This window comes from Furipterus horrens, unplaced genomic scaffold (assembly GCF_987537825.1).
Source record: "Furipterus horrens unplaced genomic scaffold, mFurHor1.1.pri manual_scaffold_6, whole genome shotgun sequence".
Classification (NCBI taxonomy): domain Eukaryota; kingdom Metazoa; phylum Chordata; class Mammalia; order Chiroptera; family Furipteridae; genus Furipterus; species Furipterus horrens.
In genome coordinates this window covers 133,511,652-133,537,927 of record NW_028327176.1, presented here as the reverse complement: position 1 = coordinate 133,537,927, position 26,276 = coordinate 133,511,652, and the positions used below count along the sequence as shown (strand labels likewise).

Sequence of the window (26,276 nt, the reverse complement as noted above, 5' to 3'; positions counted from 1 at the left end):
CTATGGAACAGAATAGAGGGCCCAAAAATAAACCCAGGTCCATATGATCAACAAATATTTGGCAAAGGGGGAAGGAACATAAAATGGAGTGAAAAGAGCCTCTTCAACAAATGGTGCTGGGAGAACTGGACAGGGACATGCAAAAAAAATGAAACTAGACCACCAACTTACACCATACACCAGAATAAATTCAAAATAGATAAAATACTTAAATATAAGGTGTAACACCATAAAAATCCTAGAGGAAAACATAGGAAAATTTCAGATATCCCATGTAGCAATATTTTCACTGATATGTCCCTTAAGGCAAGGGAAATAAAGGAAAGAATAAACAAATGGGACTACATCAAACTAAAGAGTTTCTGCTCAGCCAAGGAAAACATCAGCAAGATGAAAAGGGAACCAACCATATGGGAAAACATATTTGCCAATGATACCCCAGACAAGGGATTGATCTCCAAAATATATAAAGAACTTACACGACTCAACACCAAGACAGAGAACCCAATTTAAAAAAATGCACAAAGGACCTGAACAAACACTTCTCCAAAGAGGACATACAGAGGGCCCATAGGCATATGAAAGGATGCTCAGCATCACTAGCCATCAGCGAGTTGCAAATAAAAACCACAGTGAGATACCAGCTCGCACCAGTCAGAATGGCCATCATCAACAAATCAACAAATAACAAGTGCTGGTGCGGATGTGGAGAAAAGGGAACCCTAGTTGGTGGGAATGCAGACTGTTGCAGCCACTATGGAAAACAGTGTGGAAAACTAAAAATGGAACTGCCTTTTGATCCAGCAATTCCATTGCTAGTATTATACCCGAAGAATCCTGAAACACCAATTCAAAAGAATCAGTGCACCCCTATGTTCATAGCAGCACTATCTACAATATCCAACTGCTGGAGACGGCCTAAGTGCCCATCTGTAGATGAGTGGATCAAAAAACTGTGGTACATTTACACAATGGAATACTATGCAACAGGAAGAAAGGAAGAACTCCTACCATTCACGACAACATGGATGGACTAGAGAGAATTATGCTTAGTGAAATAAGCCAGGCAATGAAAGACAGATACCATATGATATCACTTAATACAGGAAACAAATGAACAACACAAACAAATGACCAAAATTGAACCGCAGGCATGTAAACAAGGAGCAGACAAACAGTGACAAAGGGGGAGGGGGGAAGAATGCAAGGGGGATAAGAAGGGGAAGGGTCTAGTCAAGGAACTAGTATAAATGACCCATGAATATGGACAACGAGGTAGGGATTGACTGTGGGAGAAGGGATGGGCAGGGTGGGGGAAAAAGTGGGACAACTGTAATAGATAAACAATAAAAAAAATTTTTTTAAACTCAAAGAGGTCTAACAGTATACCTGTTAGAATGGCCAAAATTAAAATGATGGACCACACCAAGTGATGGCAAGGATGTGAAAGAACTGGAACTCTCATACACTGTTGCTGAAAATCTGAACTAGTACAAGGTACAACCAGTTTCAAAAACAGGGGCAGTTCTTTAAAAGTTAGACTTACACATAGCAAATGATCCTTCCATTCTGCCCCTAGGTACTTACACAAGAGGACTGAAAAGATATGGTCATACAAAGAGTTATACAATAATCTATAGCAGCTTTATTTGAAATAGCCAAAGACTGGAGCACCCAAGTATGCATCAGTTGATGAATGGACAAAAAAGTGTGCTGTGTCCGTGCAGTAGGACATTACTCAGCAATCAAGGAACACGCAGTTGATGAACACAACATGGATGAATCACATAATAACTATGCTTAGTAAAAGAAACCACACATAAAAGGATGCATTCTATACCATTCCATCTATATAAAATATAGAAAATGACAACCATTATATAGTGTCAGGGCAGGAGGCAGGACACAGAGAGGTGCAAGGGAGGAACTATTAGGGGCATAAAAAGATTTTTGTTGATGAAGGATGTAGTCACTGTCTTGATTGTGATGATAGTTTCACAGTTGCATACATATGCCAAAATCAAACTGTACACTAAATATGTGGTTTACTGTATATGAATGCTGTTAAAAAATAAATAAGAAAGTAAGGCTAACTGTTGGAATTCATATGAGGAGTAAACATTATTGAAAAACTATGTTTTGTAATAAATACTGTTTTTTAACTATGGCAGTGGACACTTTTGAAAGCAAAGAACCATTTTTGTAAAAATGATCTTCACTGTTGAATACATCTGTTTTATGATTCCTGTTGTGATATATTGTGTTTACTTAAAGTGGATGCACATCAAGTTTGCTGGGATAATGACAGAACAGTTCTGCTTCTTTTTGAAAGCTTTTCATGAAAAACAATAGCATTGCCTGAGTTGTACTTGGTCTTAAAGTGGCCAAGGACAATTGCAATAGCTGACTACATTTACCCTTTAGTACACAGACAGTTTAGATCACTTGTTAAATTATGCATTGTGATTAGATATTTGGTACCTTAGCCAGATTTCAACTTAGCAGCTTACATGTATTTAAATCATGAAAGCATTGCAAATACTTCAAAATGATTCCTTTCCACCTAACACAAAATTAATACTTGAATTGGAACTATGTGTACGTGAAAGTTTCTTTTCAGTCAGCCAGCAAAATCAAAACTACCAAGTTGTAAAGTATGTATGTTTTAAGTGTTTTGGGTGTTCCATTAAAAGACCTGGCTTCGTTTCCATGGGGTAAAAGGACATACTAAATGGAAAGGATAAAGTCAGCCATAAAATATGACTTTGCAGTCTGTTTCCTGAGCTCATTGAAGTGAGCGTGAATATGCTAATAAGCAATTCACCCCTTTCTGCCTGGCTCATGTCAGTGAGACCAAGGAGCCATGAAGTTCTTTCTCACCTTCTCTTGTGACTCAGATAGTGGTGACCTGGCCTCTCTTTCTTTCAGGGTGTAAACGGCATGTCTGTGGATGAGAAGCCTGACTCCCCCATGTATGTGTATGAGTCCACAGTCCACTGCACCAACATCCTCCTGGGCCTCAATGACCAGCGGAAAAAGGATATTCTCTGTGACGTGACTCTGATCGTGGAGAGGAAGGAGTTCCGGGCCCACCGGGCTGTGCTAGCTGCGTGCAGCGAATACTTCTGGCAGGCGCTGGTCGGACAGACAAAAAATGACTTGGTGGTCAGCTTGCCTGAGGAGGTACAGTAGTTTGGTTTGATTGTGTGTTGCTAATGGAGGCATATTGACTTGTAGACAATTGGCTGAATAGGAAGGTGGACCCTGTGCCACATCCCCACTCAGGGGCTGATGCCCAGGTCACCCACACATTAGGTTTGTGTCACAGCCAGTTTCAGTTTGATGCATGTAAAGTCTTGGAGGCATTAATCTGAACAGAGCATCTTTCTTGAAGGGAACTGAACCCCACCTGTGGCTCACAGTCACTTATAGTTTCTAGTTCACTTACTCTTCCGGTTTTGAGTAGTTCAGCCAAAGTTTGGTACAGTCCTAGATGTGGGATCTGAATCACTGGGACTGTTGCTATGATTTTTCTGTTTCAGATGATTGAAGGAGTGCTTGATTTCCCCTGAGAGTTAAAGAATGAGAGTATTCACAGCACCTACCTTGCTTGGGGAAAAAGTAAAAGCAAGCAGTAATTTTCACAGTTAATATAGTAAGATTCTAAGAAGTATAAACTTGCTCTTCTCGCCATTGTTGAAAATACCCTACTCAGGTTTCTTAATTACTTCAGTGAGTCTAGTCATTTCTGTCCATTGAGGACACTGGTAGCTGGACCTATCTGTCCAGAGATGACATTCAGTTGGATGATTTGAGCTGCAGAAATTCAAAGGATGGGCTTCCCAATGACAAACCTTAAGTGGGTTACCTTTGAACTGGGTATACAGTTTCTCTTCTTCCATCATCCTGACTCCCCTTCATTTTCCTGAGACCGACAGTAACACTAAGCAGCTTTTGGACTTTGTGTTCAGGGCCGGAATCATTTCCTGCACATGAGCACAGTGTGCAGCACCAGGGCCACCATTGCCAGCTGTGCAGGCTGTTCACTGCACACCTCTCGGGTGCAGCTCACATCCAATCTATTCCAGAGCTGTGCGGTGATCCGCTGAGCAGCTCTTCACAGCAACCCTAGTAGAAACCAAAGACCCTTGTCTCCCTGGTGTGAGGTTCTAATGAGTACAACTAGCATTAAATTCCAGGGTCACAAAGCCAAATGTCTCCAGAGGCATGGCAAGTGATATAAATGAGTAAAGGGGGTATGTATAAGACAGTAGAAGGTTGTCGGCAAGCACCTGTTCCACAAAAACGCATCCAAATTCAACATAAAAAACAAGTAGATGGACAAGTAGAATATGGTGATCAAAGGGGCCACCACATTCAGTCCCCTGTTAAGCCGCATCTGCTGTGACTCCTGCGTAGCAGGAGAGTAGCCAGATGATAAAGTTAGGACCCACATAAAAGGCTCCTTACTACTTCTCACAGCACTTACAAGTAGGTAACTACACACAATCCCTATCCTAGAAGCTAAAGGGTAGGTAGAGAAGTTTATGTACCAAGTAATGTGGGGAGGCAAGGAATGGCAGCTGTGGTGTGACCCCGTGATCAGAGCTGGATTTTCCCCATCTGCACTGAGTGGGTGAATACCCATCATTAGGTGAGATGATAAATACAGAAGTTCTCAGCATCAGCCCCATCCCATAGTAAACATTTGTCAAACGTAAGACCCTTTCTTCCTCTCTAGATGGGAAGTGAGAATGCCTTTTGAATTTATTCCAACTATAGAATTTTCTGGAAATATTTGGAAAACTTTTAATTATCCAGAATGTTCTTAGGGAGGGATGTGAGGCTGAGTTAATTTATTATCTGTGTCTCTTTGAGAGCCACCTCATTTATGTGTTTTTTTACTGATTTTCAAAAAATTAAATTATATTAAGATATATTTACAGGTGGAAATCATATTTTATATAACTAGTTTTTCTTCTGTAACTGTTGGCCCCATCTTGAGACTCCCTGGATCATGTGCCCAAAGCCCTGGCCTGCCCCCACTTACCTCTGGGATCCTGATCTAGTCATTTAACCTCTGAGCCTCAGTTCCTATCTGTAAGAACACCTAAAATTCTGACATCCTTGAATTGTTTATGATAATGCAGTGCCAAGGCAGTAAAATTTAAAGGAAACTGAAATATAAATGCATATAGCCTAAATTAGAAGTTGCTTTTTAGATCAAATTCCTGACAGTCTCTTGTTTCCTTGGCATTGGGCACTCCTTAGAGTAAGAGGCACACTATAGAGTCATTACACAAAAATCTGCTATTTGACCTTTTAGATTGTTTGTGTTTCAGTTAAATGGGAACCTGTGATATGTTTGTTGATTGACTTTCTTCCTGGCCATGTAAAATTATTGCTGTCTGTACATCATCTGCATTTCCAAACCATTGAAACATTCTGGTTGCTCATGTACCTGAAACCTTGAGACGTAACTAGATACTTTTTTCTCCCTATGAAACATGAATTCCTGCTGTCAATAGCCCAGCGTTAAGTATTTTGTGATGGGGGATGCAGCCAGTGCCAGTGGCATTTTGCTTTGTGGGTCTGTAATTGTTTCTAAGGCCTCCTTCCAGGAACCCTATCCCCCTGCTCAGAGCATCCGCCTGTGGCCCAAAGTACTGGGCATTGTTTTCTTCTCTTCGCTGTGTACACACTGAAATGTCCTTGCAGGCTCTATGGTTATTGTCCCTCTTAGCTCAGTGAATGACCTCATAGAATTTGAATTAAGTGGTGAATAAACAAAAAAATCCCAAGCACTACCTTGAAAAGTAGCAAGTAGCTGCCTGGAACTAACTGGCATGTGATTCATATGATGTAAGAATAAACATTTGATTAGTCCCTTGGAAATCATTGAACCTCATCATAATTCTATCACTGAATTCAAATCAGCTTCTGGCCCTGCCTCAGTCTTGTTCACACTTGGCCCATGTCTACACTCCCTGGGCAGACAGCCTTCGTGTTTCCCCGGGACCGGCATGACCAAATGTGAGAGCTCCTCCTTGGACTGTGAAACTTCCAGATACAAACTGCCTCCACTCCTGCTCCCACACTCGGTCAGTTTAGGCCAAACCCAGCTCTGGCTTCTAGTTTTTTTGAAGTTGTACAATTCTATCCTAAAATCCTGAGTATTGATGGGCAATGCAGTTACCAGCAAATCGGAGCCACAGTGCCAGTGTAGCCTCCAAACTGGAAGGGGGAGAGACAAAAATAGAAACCTCCTTTCAGAAGCTAAGAAGTAATTGAATTGTCTTGCTTTTTTGTTTTTTTCCCCCCTAAAATGGAGTGACAGTCCCCAGAAGTTAGACGACTTGAGTGTTGGCTCCCCATTGAAAAACACATCCAGGAATGTGTGTCAGCATGTAGTAGAAAAGAAGGTATTGTACTTAGTACTTTTGTTAAATAATGAAACAGATAATTTAATTTATAATTAGTAAGTATATTTTGTGCTAAGAGATGAAGAGAAAGTGGTTGATGTGCCAAGCATTGCAAGGCCATTATCCCACAGTTCATTAGTATTAAAGTTGGCGCAGCAAACGCCTCCTTAGCTATAGTCACAAAAACCATTTGGGGCTGGATGCCGACCACACTGGAAGTGCTTCACAATCACAAAGTTCATTTTATGGTGTGTCTAGTGCAGAGGGCAGGAATGGGGTGTGCTTCCTTAGAAGACATGGAGCCAACATCAGGTTTGCCATTCAGCCCCATTCTTATGGAGCTGCTTATCTCCCTCCCAGGATACTAAGGGAAGAGCAGCTGTCAAGAGGTTATTACCCAGGTCTAATTATCAAAGAGTCAAAGATAACCTGTTGGCAAAGATGTGGAGAAAAGGGATCCCTGTGCATAGCTGATGGGAATGTAAATTGATGCACCCATTGTGGAAAACAGTATGGAGGTTCCTCAAAAAATTAAAAATAGAACTACCATGTGATCCAGAAATCCCACTTATAGTTATATATCTGAAAGAATAAAAGCATTATCTTGAAGAGATGTCTGTACTCCATGTTTATTGCAGCATCATTCACAATAGCCAAGATGTGGAAACCATCTAAATGTCTATTGACATATGGCTGGATAAAGAAAATGTGATATATTTTATATATATATACATACATGCAATGGAATATTATTCTGTATTTAAAAAGAAGGAAACCCTGCCCTGACTGGTGTGACTCAATGGATTAAGTGCCAGCTTGCATACTAAAGGGTCGCCAATTCAATTCCCAGTCAGGACACATGCCTGGGTTGTAGGCCAGATCCCTAGTTGGGGGTGTGCAAGAGGCAACCACACATTGATGTTTCCCTCTCTTTCTCCCTCCCTTCTCCTCTCTCTAAAAATAAATATATAATATATTTAACCAAAAAAGAGGAAACCCTGCTCTTTGTAGCAACATGGGTAAACCTGGAGGACATTATGCTAAGTGGAAAAAAAAAAAAAAGACATAGAAAGATAAATGTTACATAATATCACTTGTATGTGGCATCTAAAAAAGTCACATTCATCTAACAGAGAGAGTACAATGGTTGGTACCAGAGGCTGGAGGTGGGGCATAGGGCAAAAGGAGAGATGTTGATGAAAGGGCACAAACTTTCAGTTATAAGATGAATAAATTCTTGAATCCTAATGTACAACATGGTGACTGTGGTTAATAATGTGTTATGTGGTTAATAATGTGTTATAATTTGCTAAGAGAGTAGATCTCAATGGTTCTCAACCACGAAATAATAGTTATTATAATAATAACTATGGGAGGTGATCAAGATGCTAATTAGTTTGATTGTGATGATCATTTCACAGTTTATACATATATCAAAATATCATACCTTAATTATATACAAATTTTTGTTAAAAATAAATATTTAAGACTAGGGGGATAAAGAGGTTATTGCCAAGGCTCCAGCACCTTTCTTTGGATTTGTTTCCCATAGCCTTTCACCATCTAGAGAAGGGGGAGTGTTCTTGCAGAGAATAGCTATAAGGTAGGGATAAGTATGGCCTCTCCAGGTGGACATTATGCTTTCGTAGGTATAAACATCTTTCAGACTTCTGCTCACTCATTGTAGCTCTGTCTTCTGCTTTCTCTCTCTCTCTCTCTCTCCCCCCCGCTCTCTCCCCCTTGTCCCTCCCCCTCTCCCCCTCCATCCCACCACCTCTCAACACTTTAGGGCAGATATTGTTATTTCCAGTGCTAAACAGAAAGGGCAACTGACCCAGGAGGATTCTGAAGAAAAGGCACTTATTGTTAAGTCTGAACCACAAGGTGCAATAAAGAATGTTCCTGCAGTAGTACGGCCAAGCATAGAGGAAATTATGGAATCTTCTTGTCTGAAAGTTTTTAGAGGATATGAAAGCTGTTAATGTCTCAGGGATGGCTTAGCTCCAGTCTTTTAAAAAAGTAGTAAGACAGTCATGATTGTCTCTGAACAGCCTTTTCAGAATGAAATACTACTTAACACTACAGCATAGGCTGCCAACAGCATTCTGAGCCTGGGTTCAACTGTGGGAGGTGAGATTTCGTGGGAAACAGTGGGTGATGTCTTTGGGAAGTGGCATGACCAAGATAAGAACAAAACACTCACCACCCCAAAACACAGAGCCATCCCTTTGGCCTCTCCCACTCACCACCTAGACAAAACTCTAAAGAAAAATAATGGGAAAATTTCAAGATCTCAGGAGCATCACTAATGAGTGACTCGCAAAACCACAGACTGGACCTTGATGCTAACTGCATGTAAGGTCTTGAGCAAGCCCTCTTTGGGTTTCTTTTTCTTCATTCATTTATTCATTCATTCAGCAAATATTTACCAAGGTCCTACTATGTACCAGGAGGCATTGTTCTAGGTGCTGGATGAGCCTGGTAAACACAACAGAACTTACTGTCCAGTGGGGGAGGAGGTAGAGAGACAGAAAATGAATAAATTAATATAATATGTACTTTGTTAGATGCCATCCAGGAAAATAAAATAGAGAAGGGGGTTAAGGAACATCAGGGTACAGATATTGCAACTTTAAATAGGGTGCTCAGGAATAGCCCGTTTGAGCAGAGACCTGAAGGAGATGAGGGAGCCAGCTATGCTGACAGCTGGGGAAAGAGTGGTCCAGGCAGAAGCAATAGCAAGGAAGAGGCCCTGAGGCTGGTCTGGGCCTGGCATGTCTGACACACAGGAGCAGAGTGAGCAAGGGCTGGATGGGGAGGAAGCACCTCACGGGTAACAGGACTAGGCTGTGCACCTTTTGGGCACATTACCTTTTCTTGGAATGAGGTGGGAAGCCATTGGAGGGTTTCCCAGGAGAATATCATTTTGACTGCTGTGTGAAAATAGATGGAAAAAGGGCAAAGGCAGAAGTAGGGAAAACTCTTAATATGCCAACAACCCAGGCATGGCATGATGACCTAGACCAGAGCAATAGCAGTAGAGTGGTGATCAGTGTCAAATTCTGCTAATATTGTAAAGGTAGAGCTTATGGAATTTTCTTATTGATTGGACATAGGATGAAGGAGAAAGAGAGGGGTTAAGGATAACTTCAAGGTTTGGGACCTCAGCTGTCGGAAAAATGGAGTTTGCCGTTAACTAAGATTGGTGAAGACTGGGAGAAGGTTTGAGGAGGTAGAGGTGGAAGTAAGAGTTCCATTTTGTGCATATTGAACTTGAGATGCCTGTTAAATGCAAGTAGAAATGTCTAGTACACAGGAGGATTCATGACTGGAATTCATGGGAGAAATCTAGTCTGAAAATAAAAGTTTTAATAGCAGATTATTGGGGATATTGAAAGTCACAAGACAGAATCCAGTCACCAGGGGAACTAGTGTAGGTAGAAGAAAGAAAAACAAGAGGTTCCACCATACAGTTGAGCCTTGGGCTTTCCAGAATTAAGACATCAGGGAGATAAAGAGGAAACAGCAGAGTAGACCAAGAAGGAACAACTATTGAGGTAGAAGGGAAAAACAGAAAGCATAGTGTGCTGGAAGCAAGGAAAAGTAAGTATTTCAAGGAAGGAGAGTAGTCAACTGATGCTGATAGTCAACTAAAATAAAGGCTGAACATGGACTGTCCAGCTATTTGGGAGCCATTTGTGATTTCATTGAGTACTTGGGGGAAGCATATCTAAGACAAAGACCAATTCAGTTGTATTCAAGAAAGAATGGGAAGAGTGTAGATGGGAAGCACACTGGCCTGGAAAGGAGAGAACCACACACCTTTAGAAGAGGAGCTCGCTCGCTTCCCTTATCTTTGGAAATATTCCCTGACTTTGAAATGGTCTTATAAGAGTTCACAGAAGATGACAAGTAAAGAACTATAGAATCAATATTTGCTAACCTAGAATATAGGCAGATTGTAGAAGATGCAGATCATTGCTCTCTAACCATTTCAGAAGGTTTTAGGATTTTGAGAACATTTATTTTCCATTTAATGACCTCAATTTCAGTACGAGTATGCAGGGAATACAATGCCAGTTACCAGCTTGGCTTGCAGGGCTGCTGTTCAGATTAATGAAATGTGATATGTTAAACTTCTTGGAAGGATAGTGCTATATAAACAGTAGGTGTTATTATTCCCATAAAAGGAAAGCACAGTCTTGTCTGATGAAATGACTCTTACTTCAGAATCCTCATTAAAAGCTATGGTGCAATTTTCCAAGTTGCATTAGTGAGACTTGGCAGCAGATGAAAAAAAAAGCAAATAAATAATAAGTCAAAATATTCCAGGTAACTACTTGCTGGCAAGTAAGAAGTTTTCAAGTCCTAGAATTGTGCTGATAATTTTGAAATGCCTAAAGGCAGAACTTATTTATAGTAACACAAAGGTGACTTCTAGCCCTGGAATCTGGGCCTCAGTCTCACATGGGGGTGCAGAAAAGCAGAGCCATGAAGAAAGGAGCTAATACTATTGCGATTCCATCTCTGAAGGCTGCTCAGTGATGCTGATGCAGAGGGAGGGAAATCTAGTGTGAAAATAGCCACAGCACTAGCTAATTTTAAAACTGAAATGCATAAGCTGTTTCCAAACCTCTTCCAGTTTTTAAATCCTGAGGCCAGTAAATCCTATTTAAAGAAACTTATGTAGAAATGTTCCTATTTTGGCATAGTAGAAGAAGTTGAATAGACAAGAACTAAGACATATCTAAAAATTATTTTTAAGTGACCTGATTCCAAAGCCATTTTTAAGGCTACCTTTCACTATACCTGTTTATCCCTATATAAGTTGGCCACAATATTAAACATTTTAAATGGATTTGTAACAAAGCCTTCGACAGTAAATTTGTTTGCATTAAATTTTAGTTATTGGTGTATCTATTCATTTTAAAACTCTTCTCTGTGTATGAATTAAATGTCCCTTACATTTCTTTCTTTCCCCTATGATGAAGTCTCCTATTTCAATTAAAATTAATAATAACCTTAAAGACAAAGTTCAGAGCTGTAAAGTTCCTCACTTGATCAGTAATCGTAACTATTATTTTGTCATATTTAATCATAGAACCTAGGCCTTTAACAGGGAACTTAATTAAACTTTCAATTCATGATAAGAAGTCAAATAGCACTTGGGAGGATTCTTAAAAATTATTTCCACTTCCCATCCAGATTTTTTTTAAAAAGTGTGATAGAGAGACATAATGACTGTCAGCCAAGGGTATTGTAGGTCATGCCAACATGAGCTGGCAGCAAGCCATTGTCCAATTAGCATGGCTCCACCGTTGCCGAGTAATCAGTCCTGAATAGATGGTTGAGTCACACGTGATGCGTGATGTGGTACTACTTCACTTGAGCCAGCGCTTCTTAGAATAGGTTTCTTGTTCACTGGTATTACCTACCCTACTTTGCCACTAAAAGTGCAGGGCCACTTAGGCTGAAAGCCAAACGGAAGAGAAACATTGATTATGTATCTCATTTCTCTCTGCTTCCTGAAAACTGAGATTGCAATTAAACAGCGAAAACATGGTGCGTTTTTTAAATGAGTTACAAGAAAATACAGTTTCCACACCAAAATACTCAGAGTTGGAATCCAAGAGTTGGTTTTTATTCTGTCTTTTCTTTGGCAGCTCTAACACTTGGCACAAAAGTGAGGATATCATGATGTAAAGTTACCTAATAATCTTAATGGATTCACGTTCCATTAAAAACTTGGACTGTCACCAGACTGCATCAGGTTTCAGCTCTATTGTTGGGGTATCCATGATATTTCTAGTGCATGTGCAGTTACACAAGCAGACAGCTTTTGAAAGAGACCCTTTTTATGGTGAGAACACCTGGAATCTTGATTGGACAAGCTGTAAACCACGAAATTGATTCAAGAATTTCTTAATAAAATGGATTATATCCAGACATTAGAGCAGTACATATTTGTCAGTAGAAAAAGCTGTTCTTAGAAGCACAAAGAAAGTAAAATAAAATTGTTGGCACTAATCAGTTAATAACTTTGTTTATAGTCTGGTTTGTTTGGGTTCTTAACCAAAACACAGTCTATATAAAGGGTTGGGTTGTTTTTGCTTTTAGGAATGAAGCAATTAAATAGTAGCACTTTTGGTTTCCTAATATCTCAGAAGTGTTCTTTTTTCCTATTCACTAGATATGTGTAGTAAAATATATCACTTTACCATAGACTCCTAAAATATCGTATGTTGACAGGGTTTCTAACTGACATTGATACCAACTTTAGGCTAACTGGTGATTCAGTGAGCTTTGCTGTCTGAGATGGACTTCTTTATGTGTGCAGCCTGGCAAAGACTATGTGTGAAAAAGTTAATGCATTCAGCACCCTGGATGGAATGGAGCCGGGCCTCCAACGTGAACACATTTTTTTTTTTTTTTTTTTACTGTCAGGATAAAGAAATACTGGCAGCTGTTTCCAAGCAAGCCAAAAGTTGGCCTGGGGGTAAAAAAAAAAAATGCTGGGATTTAGCCAACAAAAGATTCCTGAGTTTAGAAGAAAATCAAAGGAAGGATACAGAAGGTCACATTTATAGGTCTCCAACTTGTTGAAGTAACAACTATTTCATTTTATCTTCTGCTTTATAAAGGATAGTGTCCAATGTCATTGCTACACACTTTTTCCTGATTCTTTATACCTAAGTCTTCCTTTTAATTCTATTGATGTTTTTATTTTTATTTTTTCATTCTTTATGTGCAACACCAAATGACAGATTATTTTTCCTAAAAGTGGTGCACAGATGATATCATTCCTGGAGGGTAGCACCAGCAGCCAGAAATGAGTAGAACAGTGGCAGAACAGTGGTTGCCCTGCATGCCAAGCCACGGTGAGTGACGTGGTTTGGAGTGAATTATATGTGCACCTGCAACCTCACAACTCGTCCCTTTTTCTTGTTTTATTAGTTACAAAAGGAGAAAGGTGAGGAAGACAAGAAACTTACTCAAAGTCCAGGAAGATGTCTGCTAAAACATAGGACCCTCCAGGGTCTCACCGTGTAAAGATGGGCACTGTGTTCTCCCTTCCCAAAGAACACCTTTCTGCCAAATGGAGCTGCAGAGGCTAGGCATTGCATTGTGCCCTACAGATAGGAAAACGGGAAGATTAAAAATATGAAACACCAAGATTCGGGATAAGATCTTCATGGTTTTGGGAAACGAGCAGGACTCTAAGAGAAGATATTTGGCGCACACCTTTTGTAAATCTGGGGCATTGGGGGGCGGGGGAGGGATGAGTTAAATCCATCAGATTTATAAGATGTACAAGTAGAGAAATGCAGAGACCTTTCAAAGTTCTGTTTAATAAAGTATCTCCATGCCTCCTACTTGAAGCTGTTACAGTAGATGTTGACCAGGTGTTCTCATTCACTAACGGAAGAAATAGTATCCCAGCTGCATGTAAGGGGTTTCAGCCATATTAGAGGAAAATTTTATAACTGTGTAAGATACTAGACCCTGGAGTAAGGTATAAAAATATATAGATTTGCCTTTAGAGGAGTTGTTATTTTGTGTGCTTGTGTTTAAAACTTAAAAGGCCAGGATGACTGAAGTACATACAGCAGCACTGATAGAGTCAGAAGAATGTAACACATGAACCTTTCATAGGTGACTTCTTTGGAGTATCAATTAGAAATATAAAGCAAGACCATTTCTTTCTAATAGCTTACAATGTAGTTGAAGAATCAAAACAAAATCATAGGAATCAAAGGTGAACAATTCAAGAGCATTCATTGTAGACACCAACTTGCGTTGGCTGTTGTTGGCACTGCAGAGGTTCAGATAAGGAAGAGGACAGGATTTTCCTTTCATCTCCCCCATAAAGTTTAAACCCCCTAAAACATGGTTGATAAGACTTTCTGAGGGAACAAGCAGGAAGAGCTTCTACAGGGGAGGACACGTGTATGACCAAGGCCCAAAATGAAGGCCCAAAGAGCATTGAGGATCCAGCTTCGATGAGCACAAATGGTAATTTGGGAAAATAATTCAAAATATGGTCAGATTACCTGGGGCTGTCCTGGGAAAGAATAAAATTGAGACAAAAGAATTTAGTCCTGATCAGATAAACAGTGGGGAATCACTGAAACGTTGTCAGGTAACATGCTGAAAAACAATTTAAGGAAGTTTGACTAGCAGTGGGATGCTTGACAGATGGAATAACCAACTACTGTGGACAGAGGGCACAGCCAGGGGCTACACCCCGATCCCACCTTGAGCAGAGGAAGGCCTGGGCTGAGCTGAAGGACTATGAGCATGATGGTGCCTTTCAGTGATCCTAAAAATTGAGTGTGAGAACACATATGTGGGGAAAGAGGTCATCGAGCCTTGAGCAGTATCTCCAGTGCTGTCGATGCACCCAAGGCACTGAGACTGCAGACCTGAAGAAACACATGTGAGACACCTCAGCACACAGGCGATGGCGGAGCTGAGGCTTTCACTCCCATTGCTGGTTCTTCTATGAAGAACAAGGTTTGCTCTGCATTGCTGATTTTAAGTTGATCTTCATTTATGTGGAAAATCTTGAAGCTCCAACAGTTTATCAGACTGAGGATACATGTAGAGGTGTGCTCTAAGTTACCTTTTAAGTGATGTTGTGAGCACCAGCCCTTACTTAGCACAGGCGGATACAAGAACCTGCAAGGAGATGCTAAATTTCTAGAGGGCAAAGCCCTTGCCTCAAGGTTATTTGTAATCCAGTGCCGCATATTTTGAAATGTCAAAGATGATCACTTAGAGTTAAAACTTTTATGATGACTCTATGATGGGCATTAGTGGAGTAGAAGCAACATGCAGACACAGAGTAGCACACCACCCACATACACACACACAGTCTTCACAGTAACCCAGGCAGAGGTCAATCTGAGCATCACTCCTGGTGGGTCAGCCAGGTGTTAGATGTCTTCTTATGTGAATATTCATAAAATATACAGTATCCCCAATGATGCTTTCAGTGTTAACTTGACCTTATAAAGACTTTTGATATAACTTCCAGTTAGAGGAAAATCAAGGATTAGATAAAGAAGCTTAACAACACCATGAGGAAACAATGGGCCCACAGGGTGGGGTCCTTCTGCAGGACAAATGGCATGATTTCTTTAATAAGTCAGTGCCATATAAATGGGACTATGCTAAGTTAAACAAAATTTAAGGATTTAAAAACCAGAGGCAGTGTATAATCCTGAAACCAGTTATAAAGGACTTTGGAGAAGGAGGTAGGGGGCTGGAGAAACTCAAATGTGATCTGGGTAATAGAAGAAATTTTCCTGAAATGGAAAGATGGTGATAACAGGAAAAGGCAAACTGAGGGATAATATGCCCAGTATGATCTTGGTTTGATTAAAAAGAAAATACAACTGTGAGTGACTCTGTGTGTGTGTGTGTGTGTGTTTGAAGAACCCTAAGGACATGTGCTAAACTATTAACAGTTGTGACCCATGAATGACAGGAATGTGCTAAATTTTGTTTTGCTTGTCTGCATTTCCCAATTTCCTACAGTGTACATTATTACATTTCTCTGATAATAAAAGAGTTATTTGAACAGTTCAGTGGATAGAAAGGAAGACAGGAAGGAAGGAAGGCCAGATGAAGTATGGAGCATAATACTAGAAAAATAAAACTCAACAATATGGCTTTATGTGTGATTTCACAAGTTCTGTGGCCTCCTTGGTTTTCTCCGTGAACACGCCAGCACTGTCCCCAGGCCTCCTGGTCCTTCTGTCCAGCTCAGGGCTTCCCATTCTCCTGTCTCAGATACTAAAGTTCGTAACTTGGCCTGAACCAGCTTGTACTCACAGTCTCACTGGTTAAATGAAAATCAACCCGAAAAGCAATAAAGGGAGTAGATTTCTTCTAGTTCCTTCTTATTAAAAGTGTAAGACCTTTTTTTCATATTTAAATTTACCTGGATCATTGAAACCTACAGATGCCTTTGCCTTTCCTTCTCTGGAAATTACTGGTGTTATTTTCAACATAAATAGTTCTTTTACTTTCCAAGTGTCTGACCCTATGCATCCCCAGATAGAAAAGGAAATTATCACCATCTAGTCAAATCTTGTGCGATTATGGAGAAAGTAGGGGATGTGGGGAGTGTCTCTCCTTTCCTGTCACCCTAATATATAATAAGTACTTAAAGTACTGAAGAAAAGGAGAGTTCTTTCATGGGTATTTTTAAACATATGTAAATATTTATAAAGGTACGCTTTAGGAAATCACTCAATAAGCCTGTAATTTGCTTCAGACTCTAGTTGTGTACATAATGTCTCTAAGAAGCTGCTTCTTTAAGGATGTGTCAGAATGTTCAGTAATAAGGACATGTTTTTATATTAATGATATGGATGATGATATTTTCTAAAACCAATGGTAGAAAGGCTGCGTCCTTCCTTAACTGGCTTTATTAAAAGAGGACACCATTGCCCGAAACTAATACAAAATAATATTGACTGTAAACTCTAATTGAAAAATAAAATTTTAAGTTCTTTAAAAATAAGGACACCATAAAGTCACCCTGAGTCCTGGAAAGTCTGGATCTATGGGTGTCTCTAGAACTCACACTGCTTTCCTCCTCCACACTTCCTCTGTATCAGAGGGGTCATTCGCGGGGGGCCCTGCAGTGATGAGGTGATTTCCCTCCATCATGCTCAAAGTTTGGAAGAAGACTACTGACACGTGTGTGATTGAGATTTCAGAAGAGTGAGTCAAAATAGAAAGTGATGCTCTAATGGGTCTGCACCTGTGAGGTTCACGCTTGCATTTAAAACAATTAAATGCAAACTGTTACCTACTCCGTGGTCAATGGAGTTCTGGTTCTTGCTTCCTCCTCAGGAGCCTCCAGAAATGTCTTTTTTTGAATAGGGTTTTTTAAGTGATTTTCTCTTAAATCAATCCTTAGTTTGTTTTCACAGGAGACCTATAGTATTTAACTCTTCCAAAAAACCTCCGCTGCCTTGCGGCATACCTCTTCAGGGGAAAGGCTAAGGGAGTAAACCCCGACAGAAAATCCGGAGCCGGAGTCCCTAAGGCAGTTTGACGTTGTAGTCAACACCGGCAACTCCTGCGGCGCACCTGAAGCCAAGCTGTATTGACTCCGTCTTTCCCTTGGACCTTTCAGCTGCGAAGAGAGGGGGGGTCTGCTGCATGGGCAACAGCAGACCCTCCATATCACCCTGCCCAGGCTCTGTAGCTTCAGCTTCACTGGAGAGGACACTCCAGCATCATCGCAAGATGTCGATTCAACACGGGAGGAGACAGATACCGTGTCACTCCCGAGTTGGACTGCACAACCATTCTCGGCGGTGCAGATAGACTCTTAAGAAGCTACACCATCGTCTCTCGAGACGGACGGCTGCCGACAACGAATACCCAGTATTAGTCTTCTCAGGCTGTCGTAACAAAACCCCACAGACTGGGTGGCTTAAACAACAGAAATTTACTTTCTTATAGTTATGGAGGCCAGAAGTCCAACATCAAGATGCACTCAAAGCTGTTTTCTAATGAGGCCCCTCTTTCTGGCTTGTAGGTGGCCGCCTTCTCGCTGCATCCTCACATGGCCTTTCTTCTGTGCACGGAGAGAGAACAATGGTGTCTCTTCCTCTTCTCATAAGGACACCAGTTCTAGCAGATCTAGGCTTCACCCTTATGATATTCTTTAATCTTTTTAAAGTATATTTTATTGATTATACTGTTACAGTTGTCCCAATTTTTCCCCTTCGACTCCCCACCCGGTACCCACCATCCCTCCAGCAATCGCCCCACTTAGTTCATGTCCATGAGTCATGCATGTAAGTTCTTTGGCTTCACCCTTTCCTATGCTAGTCTTAACATCCCTCTGTCTATTTTGAACCTACCAATTATGCTTCTTAATCCCTGAACCATTTTCTCCATTATCCTCCTTCCCCCTCCCAGCTGATAACCCTCCAGATGATCTCCATGTCTATGATTCTATTCCTGTTCTGATTGTTTGCTTAGTTTGTTGTTGTTTTTATAAAATTCAGTTGTTGATAGTTGTAAATTTGTTGTCTTTTTAGTGTTCATAGTTTTGACCTTTTTCTTATATAAGTCCCTTTAACATTTCATATAATAATGGCTTAGTGGTGATGAACTCCTTTACCTTTACCTTGTCTGGAAAGCACTCTATCTGCCATTCCATTCTAAATGATAGCTTTGCTAGTTAGAGTAATCTAGGTTGTAGGTCCTTGCTTTTCATCACTTTGAATACTTCTTGGATGAATGTGGCTTCTTTAAATCTTTGGTTGTTGGACTTCCATATAGCTTGATTTTCTGATGGTTCTGATTGTTATTTGTTTTTGAGATCTAGTTGTAATTCTTTCTATGGTTGCACAAGGAGGTGAAGCATGTCTGCTTATGCCTCCATCTTGACTGGAAGTCCCATTTAATCTTAATTACCTCCTTAGAGTCCCTGCCTCCAATAGAATCTCACTGGGGATTAATGCAATGTATGAATTTGGGGAACACAGTTTAGTCCATAACAGACTGCTAAAATACAAAACAATATATGTGCAAGATAACCTACATATATGTACAACCACACAACCATGTATTACACAGCCATAAAAAAAGAAAGCTCTCTGTGAACTGATGTGGAGTGATTACCAGTATATATTTTAGAAGGCAAAAATAAGATGCAGAGGAGTACATATGCTATATATAGTATGCTTCCTTTTGTATAAGAAACAAAGGAAAACATGAATATATATTTAAAATGTATAAATATATATAACATAAGTATACACACACATACACATTTGCACATTTTGTAAAGGGAATCAGAAAAGGTAAAATATGAAAAAGATGACCTTGAGAAAGTGGGTGAAACAAAGAGTTTGGAATGGGAGCGACTCTGAATGGATCCATTTTATGTTGACTTTTAAACCATTTAAGTGTTTTACATAGTTAACAAATTAAAATTTAATCAAAAAGATGAAAAGTGGCAAGTGGGACAACTGTAATAGAGCAACAATAAAAAAGAAATTAAAAATAAAACAAAAAATGAATTCATTGTATATTAAATTGGTTAACCACACAAAATAAAAAAATAAATTAGATTAATGTTTGGACACAGTACTATGGTGAAACATCCTCTATGGGACATCCTTCAAGACAGCTAGATGGAACTTTTCAATAATGTCATGAAAGACAAAATGATTGGGGCAATGTGCTAGATTGAGGGAAACTAAATGAGAACAAATGAAATAAGGGATTCTGGATTGGCTCTCAGATTGGGGGAAAAAATCTATAAAGGACATCATTGGAGCAATTTAGAGAATCTGAATGGCTGCTGTTCATAAGTTTGTAATATTGTGTCAACATTACTTTTCTTTATGTCGTCGTCGTCGTCATCGTCGGCAGCCGTCCGTCTCGAGAGACGATGGTGTAGCTTCTTAAGAGTCTATCTGCACCACCGAGAATGGCTGTGCAGTACGACTTGGGAGTGACACGGTATCTATCTCCTCCCGTGTTGAATCGACATCTTGCGATGACGCTGGAGTGTCCTCTCCAGTGAAGCTGAAGCTACAGAGCCTGGGCAGGGTGATATGGAGGGTCTGCTGTTGCCCATGCAGCAGACCCCCCCCCTCTCTTCGCAGCTGAAGTGTCCAAGGGAAAGACGGAGTCAATACAACTTGGCTTCAGGTGCGCCGCAGGAGTTGCCAGTGTTGACTACAACGTCAAACCGCCTTAGGGACTCCGGCTCCGGATTTTCTGTCGGGGTTTACTCCCTTAGCCTTTCCCCTGAAGAGGTATGCCGCAAGGCAGCGGAGGTTTTTTAGAGTCAGAGTTTTCCTTCTCTGATGTGCCCTGACTGGAAGATCAAACCAGCGACACTTAGCTCGCAGGCCGACGCTCAATCCACTGAGCCAAACCAGCCAGGACATTTTCTTTATGTAGTAAAATGATATTTTGGTTATACAGAAAGTTCTTGTTTTCAAGAGATACATGCTGATGTATTTAGGGATAAAATGTCATGATTTACTTTCAAATGGTTCTGAAAGAAATATAGACAGTGTGTGTGTGCGTGCGCACATGTGCGCACACGCACACACGTGTATACATAGATACAAATATAGAAAAGAGAGAACACAAATTTAGTAAAATTGAACAGTCAGTGAATCTCCAGAGTAAAGGTATATGGATGCACATTTCCTTCGTCTTTTATATGGATTGAAATTTTAAAGCTAAATTGTTGGGGAAAACAAATAATGAAATTGGATTGTCATGAAGGTGCTCCATTCATTCAAGAAGCAGTTACTGAGCACCAGCTTTTTGCCAAGCCCTGTCCTAAGTGCTGGTGAGGTAGCAATGGGTAGGACAGAGCATATTGGAGTTCTCATGGGCCTACAGTTTAGGGCAAAAGGCAGATAAGAAAACAAGATAATTTTATTATGAAAAGTACTAGAAGAAAAATGAAACAGTGTGATAGGATATATAGTCATCGAAGGAGACATGATATTAGGTGGCCAAGGAAGGCTTCCTCAAAGGAAGAGAGAGATTTGCATTGAGCATACACTATCTGTTCAGATATATATAAGTTGGTGATCGGTTTACAGAGGAAAATAAAGAACAGAGAAAAATAGGTAATGAGGGACAGAAATTGACATTTTCAATACGGCAGTACAGAACGGACTCATCAAGCAGACAACACACAAATAGAAGTCAGGGCTAGAGCTGGGCTGTCAGGAGGAGGCAGTTCACATAGGCCCTGATGGGGCATTTGAATGACTTTGGCTTTTACTCAGTGAAATGGGAATCTTTTGGAGAGTTCTGGGTCAGACAGTGACATAATCCAACTTATCTTTGTAAAGGATGGCTCTGGACACTGGGTCGAGAACAGGCTGTGAAGGGGCGAGGGCAGAGCAGGGATACCAGTTAAGCGTCTCGGGCAAGCAAGAAGTAGTTTGTAAAAGGGTAGAAGCAGGAAGGAATGCAAAGGTTTGGATTTTGATTATTTTGAAGGTGAAGCTGCCAGGATTTCCTGCTAACTTATTGGAATTGGGACAAAGGAGAAGGAATGAATCCAAGATGACTGAGGTTTTTGGCCCAAAGAACCAGAAGGATGGGAGTAGCTATGAACTGAGGTGGGAAAGAAAGACCGCCCAAGGAGCATGTTTGAGAGAGGACACGGGTCGGGTGGGTGGATGGCAAGATCAGGGGGCGGGCAGCAGCAGTCAGGCAGAGGTAAAAAGCAAAAGCTTAAAAGTTCTCTGAGAATTTCAGAGCAGACTTGTGCAACGGTAATTAGGACTGCCTTGTATAAAGCTTCGCACCGAATTTTTTTCTTCATTTATAAATTAACCTAATGGTAAGTTGAGCTCTGTCAGCTCAGATGAAAAGGTTAACTCCCAGTTTGCACTGTCTTCTGCCTCTTAAGAGTCTAACTCCTACACAGAGCTTCTGCAGCAGGCCTCCCTTGTTCCGGGTGCTGGATGGAGCTTTGGTGGGAAAGGAGGGCTTGTGCTGAAGATGTGGCCCTATTCACAGGGACATGCGAGGCGGCGTTGGTGGGAGTGGCCCCACAAGGTTCAGGCAGAGTGTACAGTGGTTCCCAGACATTTTTTGCCAATGACCCTTTTGACATGTGACTGAATTTCACAGACTGCCTTTCAGTTTTGAACCCAAATTTCCCTTCCTTCTATGCTCCACGCCTGCGTCCATGAGGGAGACACATTCTAAGCATAGTTCCCTCAAGAGCAGGCTCTGGCAGCTTTGAGACTATTCATTCACATTCCATTGCCTCTTCTGCTCTCCCTCCAAGATTCCTACAGAGGCTGCTCTTAAAATAATGAGGCCTTATTTATTCAGATTCCTTCTCCCCCAGTAAGATGCTAAGAGCTTTTCATGAGAATTCTTGAAGAATTGCTGAGGTTCTGTGGCCTTCAGAGAGTGTCCTTGAAAGGAGAACTTCCCCAGTAGACACTTATTGATGGAGATGATGATCCTTGAACCTACTCTGTCAGGTGAACCATTTCTCAGCAGCTGTAATACATTCTGCCAGCTGCAGTCTGCACTAAGGGACTCCAGGAGACTTCCCTTTCTGACCAACACCAGAAACAGATGGGAGGTGGATTTGCTCTCTCTCTTCTCCCTCTCTTTCTTCCCACCTCCCTGGGTTTATTTTAAAAGCCATATTAGTGAAATAAGCCATCACAAATAGACAAACACTGTATGATCACACTTATATGAGGTATCTAAAGTAGTCAAATGCACAGAAACAGAAATAGAATGGAAGTTACCAGAAACTGGAGGTCAGGGGGAAAGGGGAGTCATTTAATGATTACAGAGCTTCAGATTTTCAAGATGAAAACTCCCGGGTATCTTTTGCACAGTTATCTGAATATACTTCACAACTGAACTATACACTTAAAAATGGTTAAAGTGTAAATTTTGTTACATTTTTCATCACAAGTTTTTAAAAGCCACCTTAATGGCATTGCTCCCTTGAAAGGAAAAATACAGAAGTTCTAAAGTGTAGAATGCCCTAGAACATAGCAAAGAAACAGTCCATTGTGTAAGGTTTATGTTATAACTGTGGATATTTTCTCTTATCCATCTCCCCATGATTTTTGCTGGATACACAAAAGTATAGGGTATGTATATGTGTGTGTTCACTCCAGCTTTTAGTAGACATGGATGGATCTTCTGTGAGTGGTTGCTATTATCATTACATCATAAGAAAAAAGCTTCGAAATCATCCTTGAGTGATCCAGCACTTCCACTGGGCAGTCCTCCGCTAGGCTTAATACCAAAGCAGCTATGGGGGCAAGTTTCTATTCGAGCCCCTGCTGTTACTTACTGAAAATACAATACTGTCTTTTGGTCCAAAAGTTCCTGAAATTTGGCCTCTTCTGTGCTTTAGACACTTGGGCCCCTTTTGTGACCAGTTGTTGAATTATAGAAGTCCCTAGGTCCTATGTAATTGGGCTTCCATTGTTTCCTCAATCTCTATTAGAAGATTATTTTTTTAGATCTTGCGATTTGCTTCAGTCCTTTTGGGAAATAAAAATGTATGCTATATTTGTAATTGTAACTTGCTTTGAGTTAAAGATATCCGAAAGACCATAATTATCTCGGCAACCAAGGTTTTCCTTCAAGCTTCATATGACAGAGCTAGAGGGGCAGCTTCTGCACTGGCATGGCCATTTGTGATCCAGGGCCACTGTCAAGAGAAGGTCCCTCCAATGACAACTTCACAACATGAGGCCTTGGTTCAATTGTTCACCCCTACTTTGTGTCTAGAGTTTGAGTTAGAATCACTAATTAGATAACAAGGTCACAGACCTGGAAGAATGATTCCAAAAATTCCAACTCAGAGTCAGGTCCCAACCATCAGCACAGGAAACAGAATGACCTCCAGGAACCTAGGGGCTCCCATCATTGCAAGAGCAACTCTTTTAACTTTGTCTCGGATTGCTGTTACAGAACTATGTTCTCTCCTAAATTCTGGCTATTCTTGGTAAATTATAGGTATTTATTGTATATAAACCGTGGGTAATTCAGAGTACTTGTCGCCATGTTTTAGAGTATATCCTTCACCCTCATCTCCGCCCTCCATCTCTTCTACTTATAGTCATATCTTCTGGTTTCATTTCCACTTGTTAGTAAAGATTTTAAGATTACCTGGTTCAGTTCTAAAACCTGTCCAAGGGATTATTAAGGAGGAAAGGCTTTGGGCTATTTTCCCCTGACATTTTAGGGTGCATAGAATGGCAAGGTGTATACAACATTTATGATAGTCTTAAATGGCTGCTATTATGTCAAGTCCAGGAAAATACAAGATGGGGCATGCTGTTATCCATTCAAACAAAACCGTGGACCCATGTGACTGACTACACTTGCTCCCCTGACAGGTCTAAATAGAAAGGGCTTACTTGTTCAGCAAGGGAAAATCATGCCTGGAAATATTGCTTGTATAAATGTCTTGAAACTCAGACTGCCGAGTCTGCATTTGTTTAATTTCAAGGTTCTGCAACTGTACAGTTGAATTTTTGTTGAATAGGCATGATGGCCTTTGAAAGCCTACATATTTAGGAAATCACTGACTCCTTATATTTTTTAATACTGCCTTCCATTACATTCTATCAAGGCTCCCAGTGTTCTCTGCAAATTGTTTGTAATCTCAGCAGACTGGTTGAAGTAGGCCAGCATTCCAAACTAAAGTAACTTGAAGGATGTGTCATTTGTAGACTTACAGGAGACTTGGGAAAGTTCAAGAAAGCTCTGTTGTGCCAACTCACAAGTCCATATATTTTACACTGGTATCCAGAGTAAATGAAAATACTATCAGCCTTGTCTTCCATGTCAATTTTTATACAAAGTGCTTAAGCAATAATAAAAACCATAACTCCTCTCATTTATTGTGGCAGGAAGTGAGGAATGTCAACAATTGATGTTTAAAAATAAGGCATGTTAGACTTCATCTGTCCCATCTAATGTGGAATTCTTTTACAATAATGACATAGGTACCACTTCAGCCTCTGTTGGAACACTTCCAGCAATGGGGAGCTCACCACCGCTTCAGAGCCCCTTCCATTTTATACAATTGTAATTAATAGAAAGTTCTTCCTCATTTTTAGGAGAAATTCACCTTCCCTTAAATTTTTTTCTCTTTTTTCTTATATGTTTTATTGTTTATGCTATTACAGTTATCCCAATTTCTTTCCCCTTTGTTCCCCTCCACTCAGTGGCCTGCCTCCCTCCATTTGTCCCCCCGCTTAGTCCATACCCATTGGTTGTACATACAGTTATTCTCAACACCTTCCTATCTACTCCACTCCCTCCTACTATGCTTCTTAATTCCTGTATCATTTCCCTCCCTTTCTCCCCTTTCCCCTCCCCAATGATCTCCCCCCATAATGTTCCCCATGCCTATAATTCTTTTCCCACTCATTGCCTACTGAGTTTGCCTTTGTTTCAATTCCCTAGCTTCTGTTGTTGGTTGTGGTGATACAGTTTTCATTTTAATGTTCATAGTTTTGATCCTCCTTCTCCTAAACCAGTCCCTTTAACATTTCATATAACAGTGGTTTGGATCTGATGAACTCCTTCAGTTTTACTTTGTCCTGGAAGCACTTTCTCTGCTCTTCTATTCCGAATGACAGCTTCTCTGGATAGAGTAATCATGGTTGTAGGTTTTTGCTTTTCATTCCTTTGAATATTTCTTGCCAGTGCCTTCTTGCCTGCACAGTTTCTTTTGAAAAATCAGCTGATAGTCTTATTGGGACCCCTTTGTACGTAATTCTCTTTTTCTCTCTTGCTGCTTTTAAGATTCTCTCTTTATCCTGAATTTTTGACATTTTGATTATAATGTGTCGGTGTGGTTCTCCCTGAGTCCAGTATTTTTGGAACTCTCTGTGCTTCCTGGACCTGTAAGTCTATTTCCTTCCCCAAGTTAGGGAAGTTCTGCTCCATTATTTTTTCACATAATCTATCAATTTCTAGTTGTTCCTCACTTTCTGGCAACCCTGTGATTTGGATGTTGGCCCGTTTATAGCTGTCCCATAGGCTTCTGAGCCTCTCCTCATTTTCCTCACTTTTCATTTCCTCTTTCTGCACTGGTTGACTGTTCCTTCCCTATGTCCGATTTGTTGATTTGATCCCTGGTTTTCTTGCCCTCACCACTAGTTTCATATGTGTTCTTGTTCATTTCAGCAGGACTAGCCTTCATTCCTTGGCTATCTTGTTTAAGATCTGCTGTTATGTCTATAAGGATTTTTATAGTCAAAGCTCTGAACTGAGCTTCAGAAAGATTTCCTATCTGCTGAGCTGTTCGATTAGATATTTGCTGTCTGGTCAGCTGCA

At 40.6% G+C, this 26,276-nt stretch overlaps 1 protein-coding gene across 1 annotated transcript in view; it reads left to right on the top strand.

The window, feature by feature from the left end:
- The window catches only part of BACH2 (BACH transcriptional regulator 2), a 337,887-nt gene that overhangs the window by 262,505 nt on the left and 49,106 nt on the right, over positions 1-26,276 (top strand). The window contains exon 4 of the mRNA XM_090279677.1: positions 2,929-3,183. Within this exon, the coding sequence (XP_090135803.1) occupies positions 2,941-3,183 (243 nt within the window). The 5' untranslated portion in view covers positions 2,929-2,940. The remainder of the gene's footprint in view (positions 1-2,928; positions 3,184-26,276) is intronic.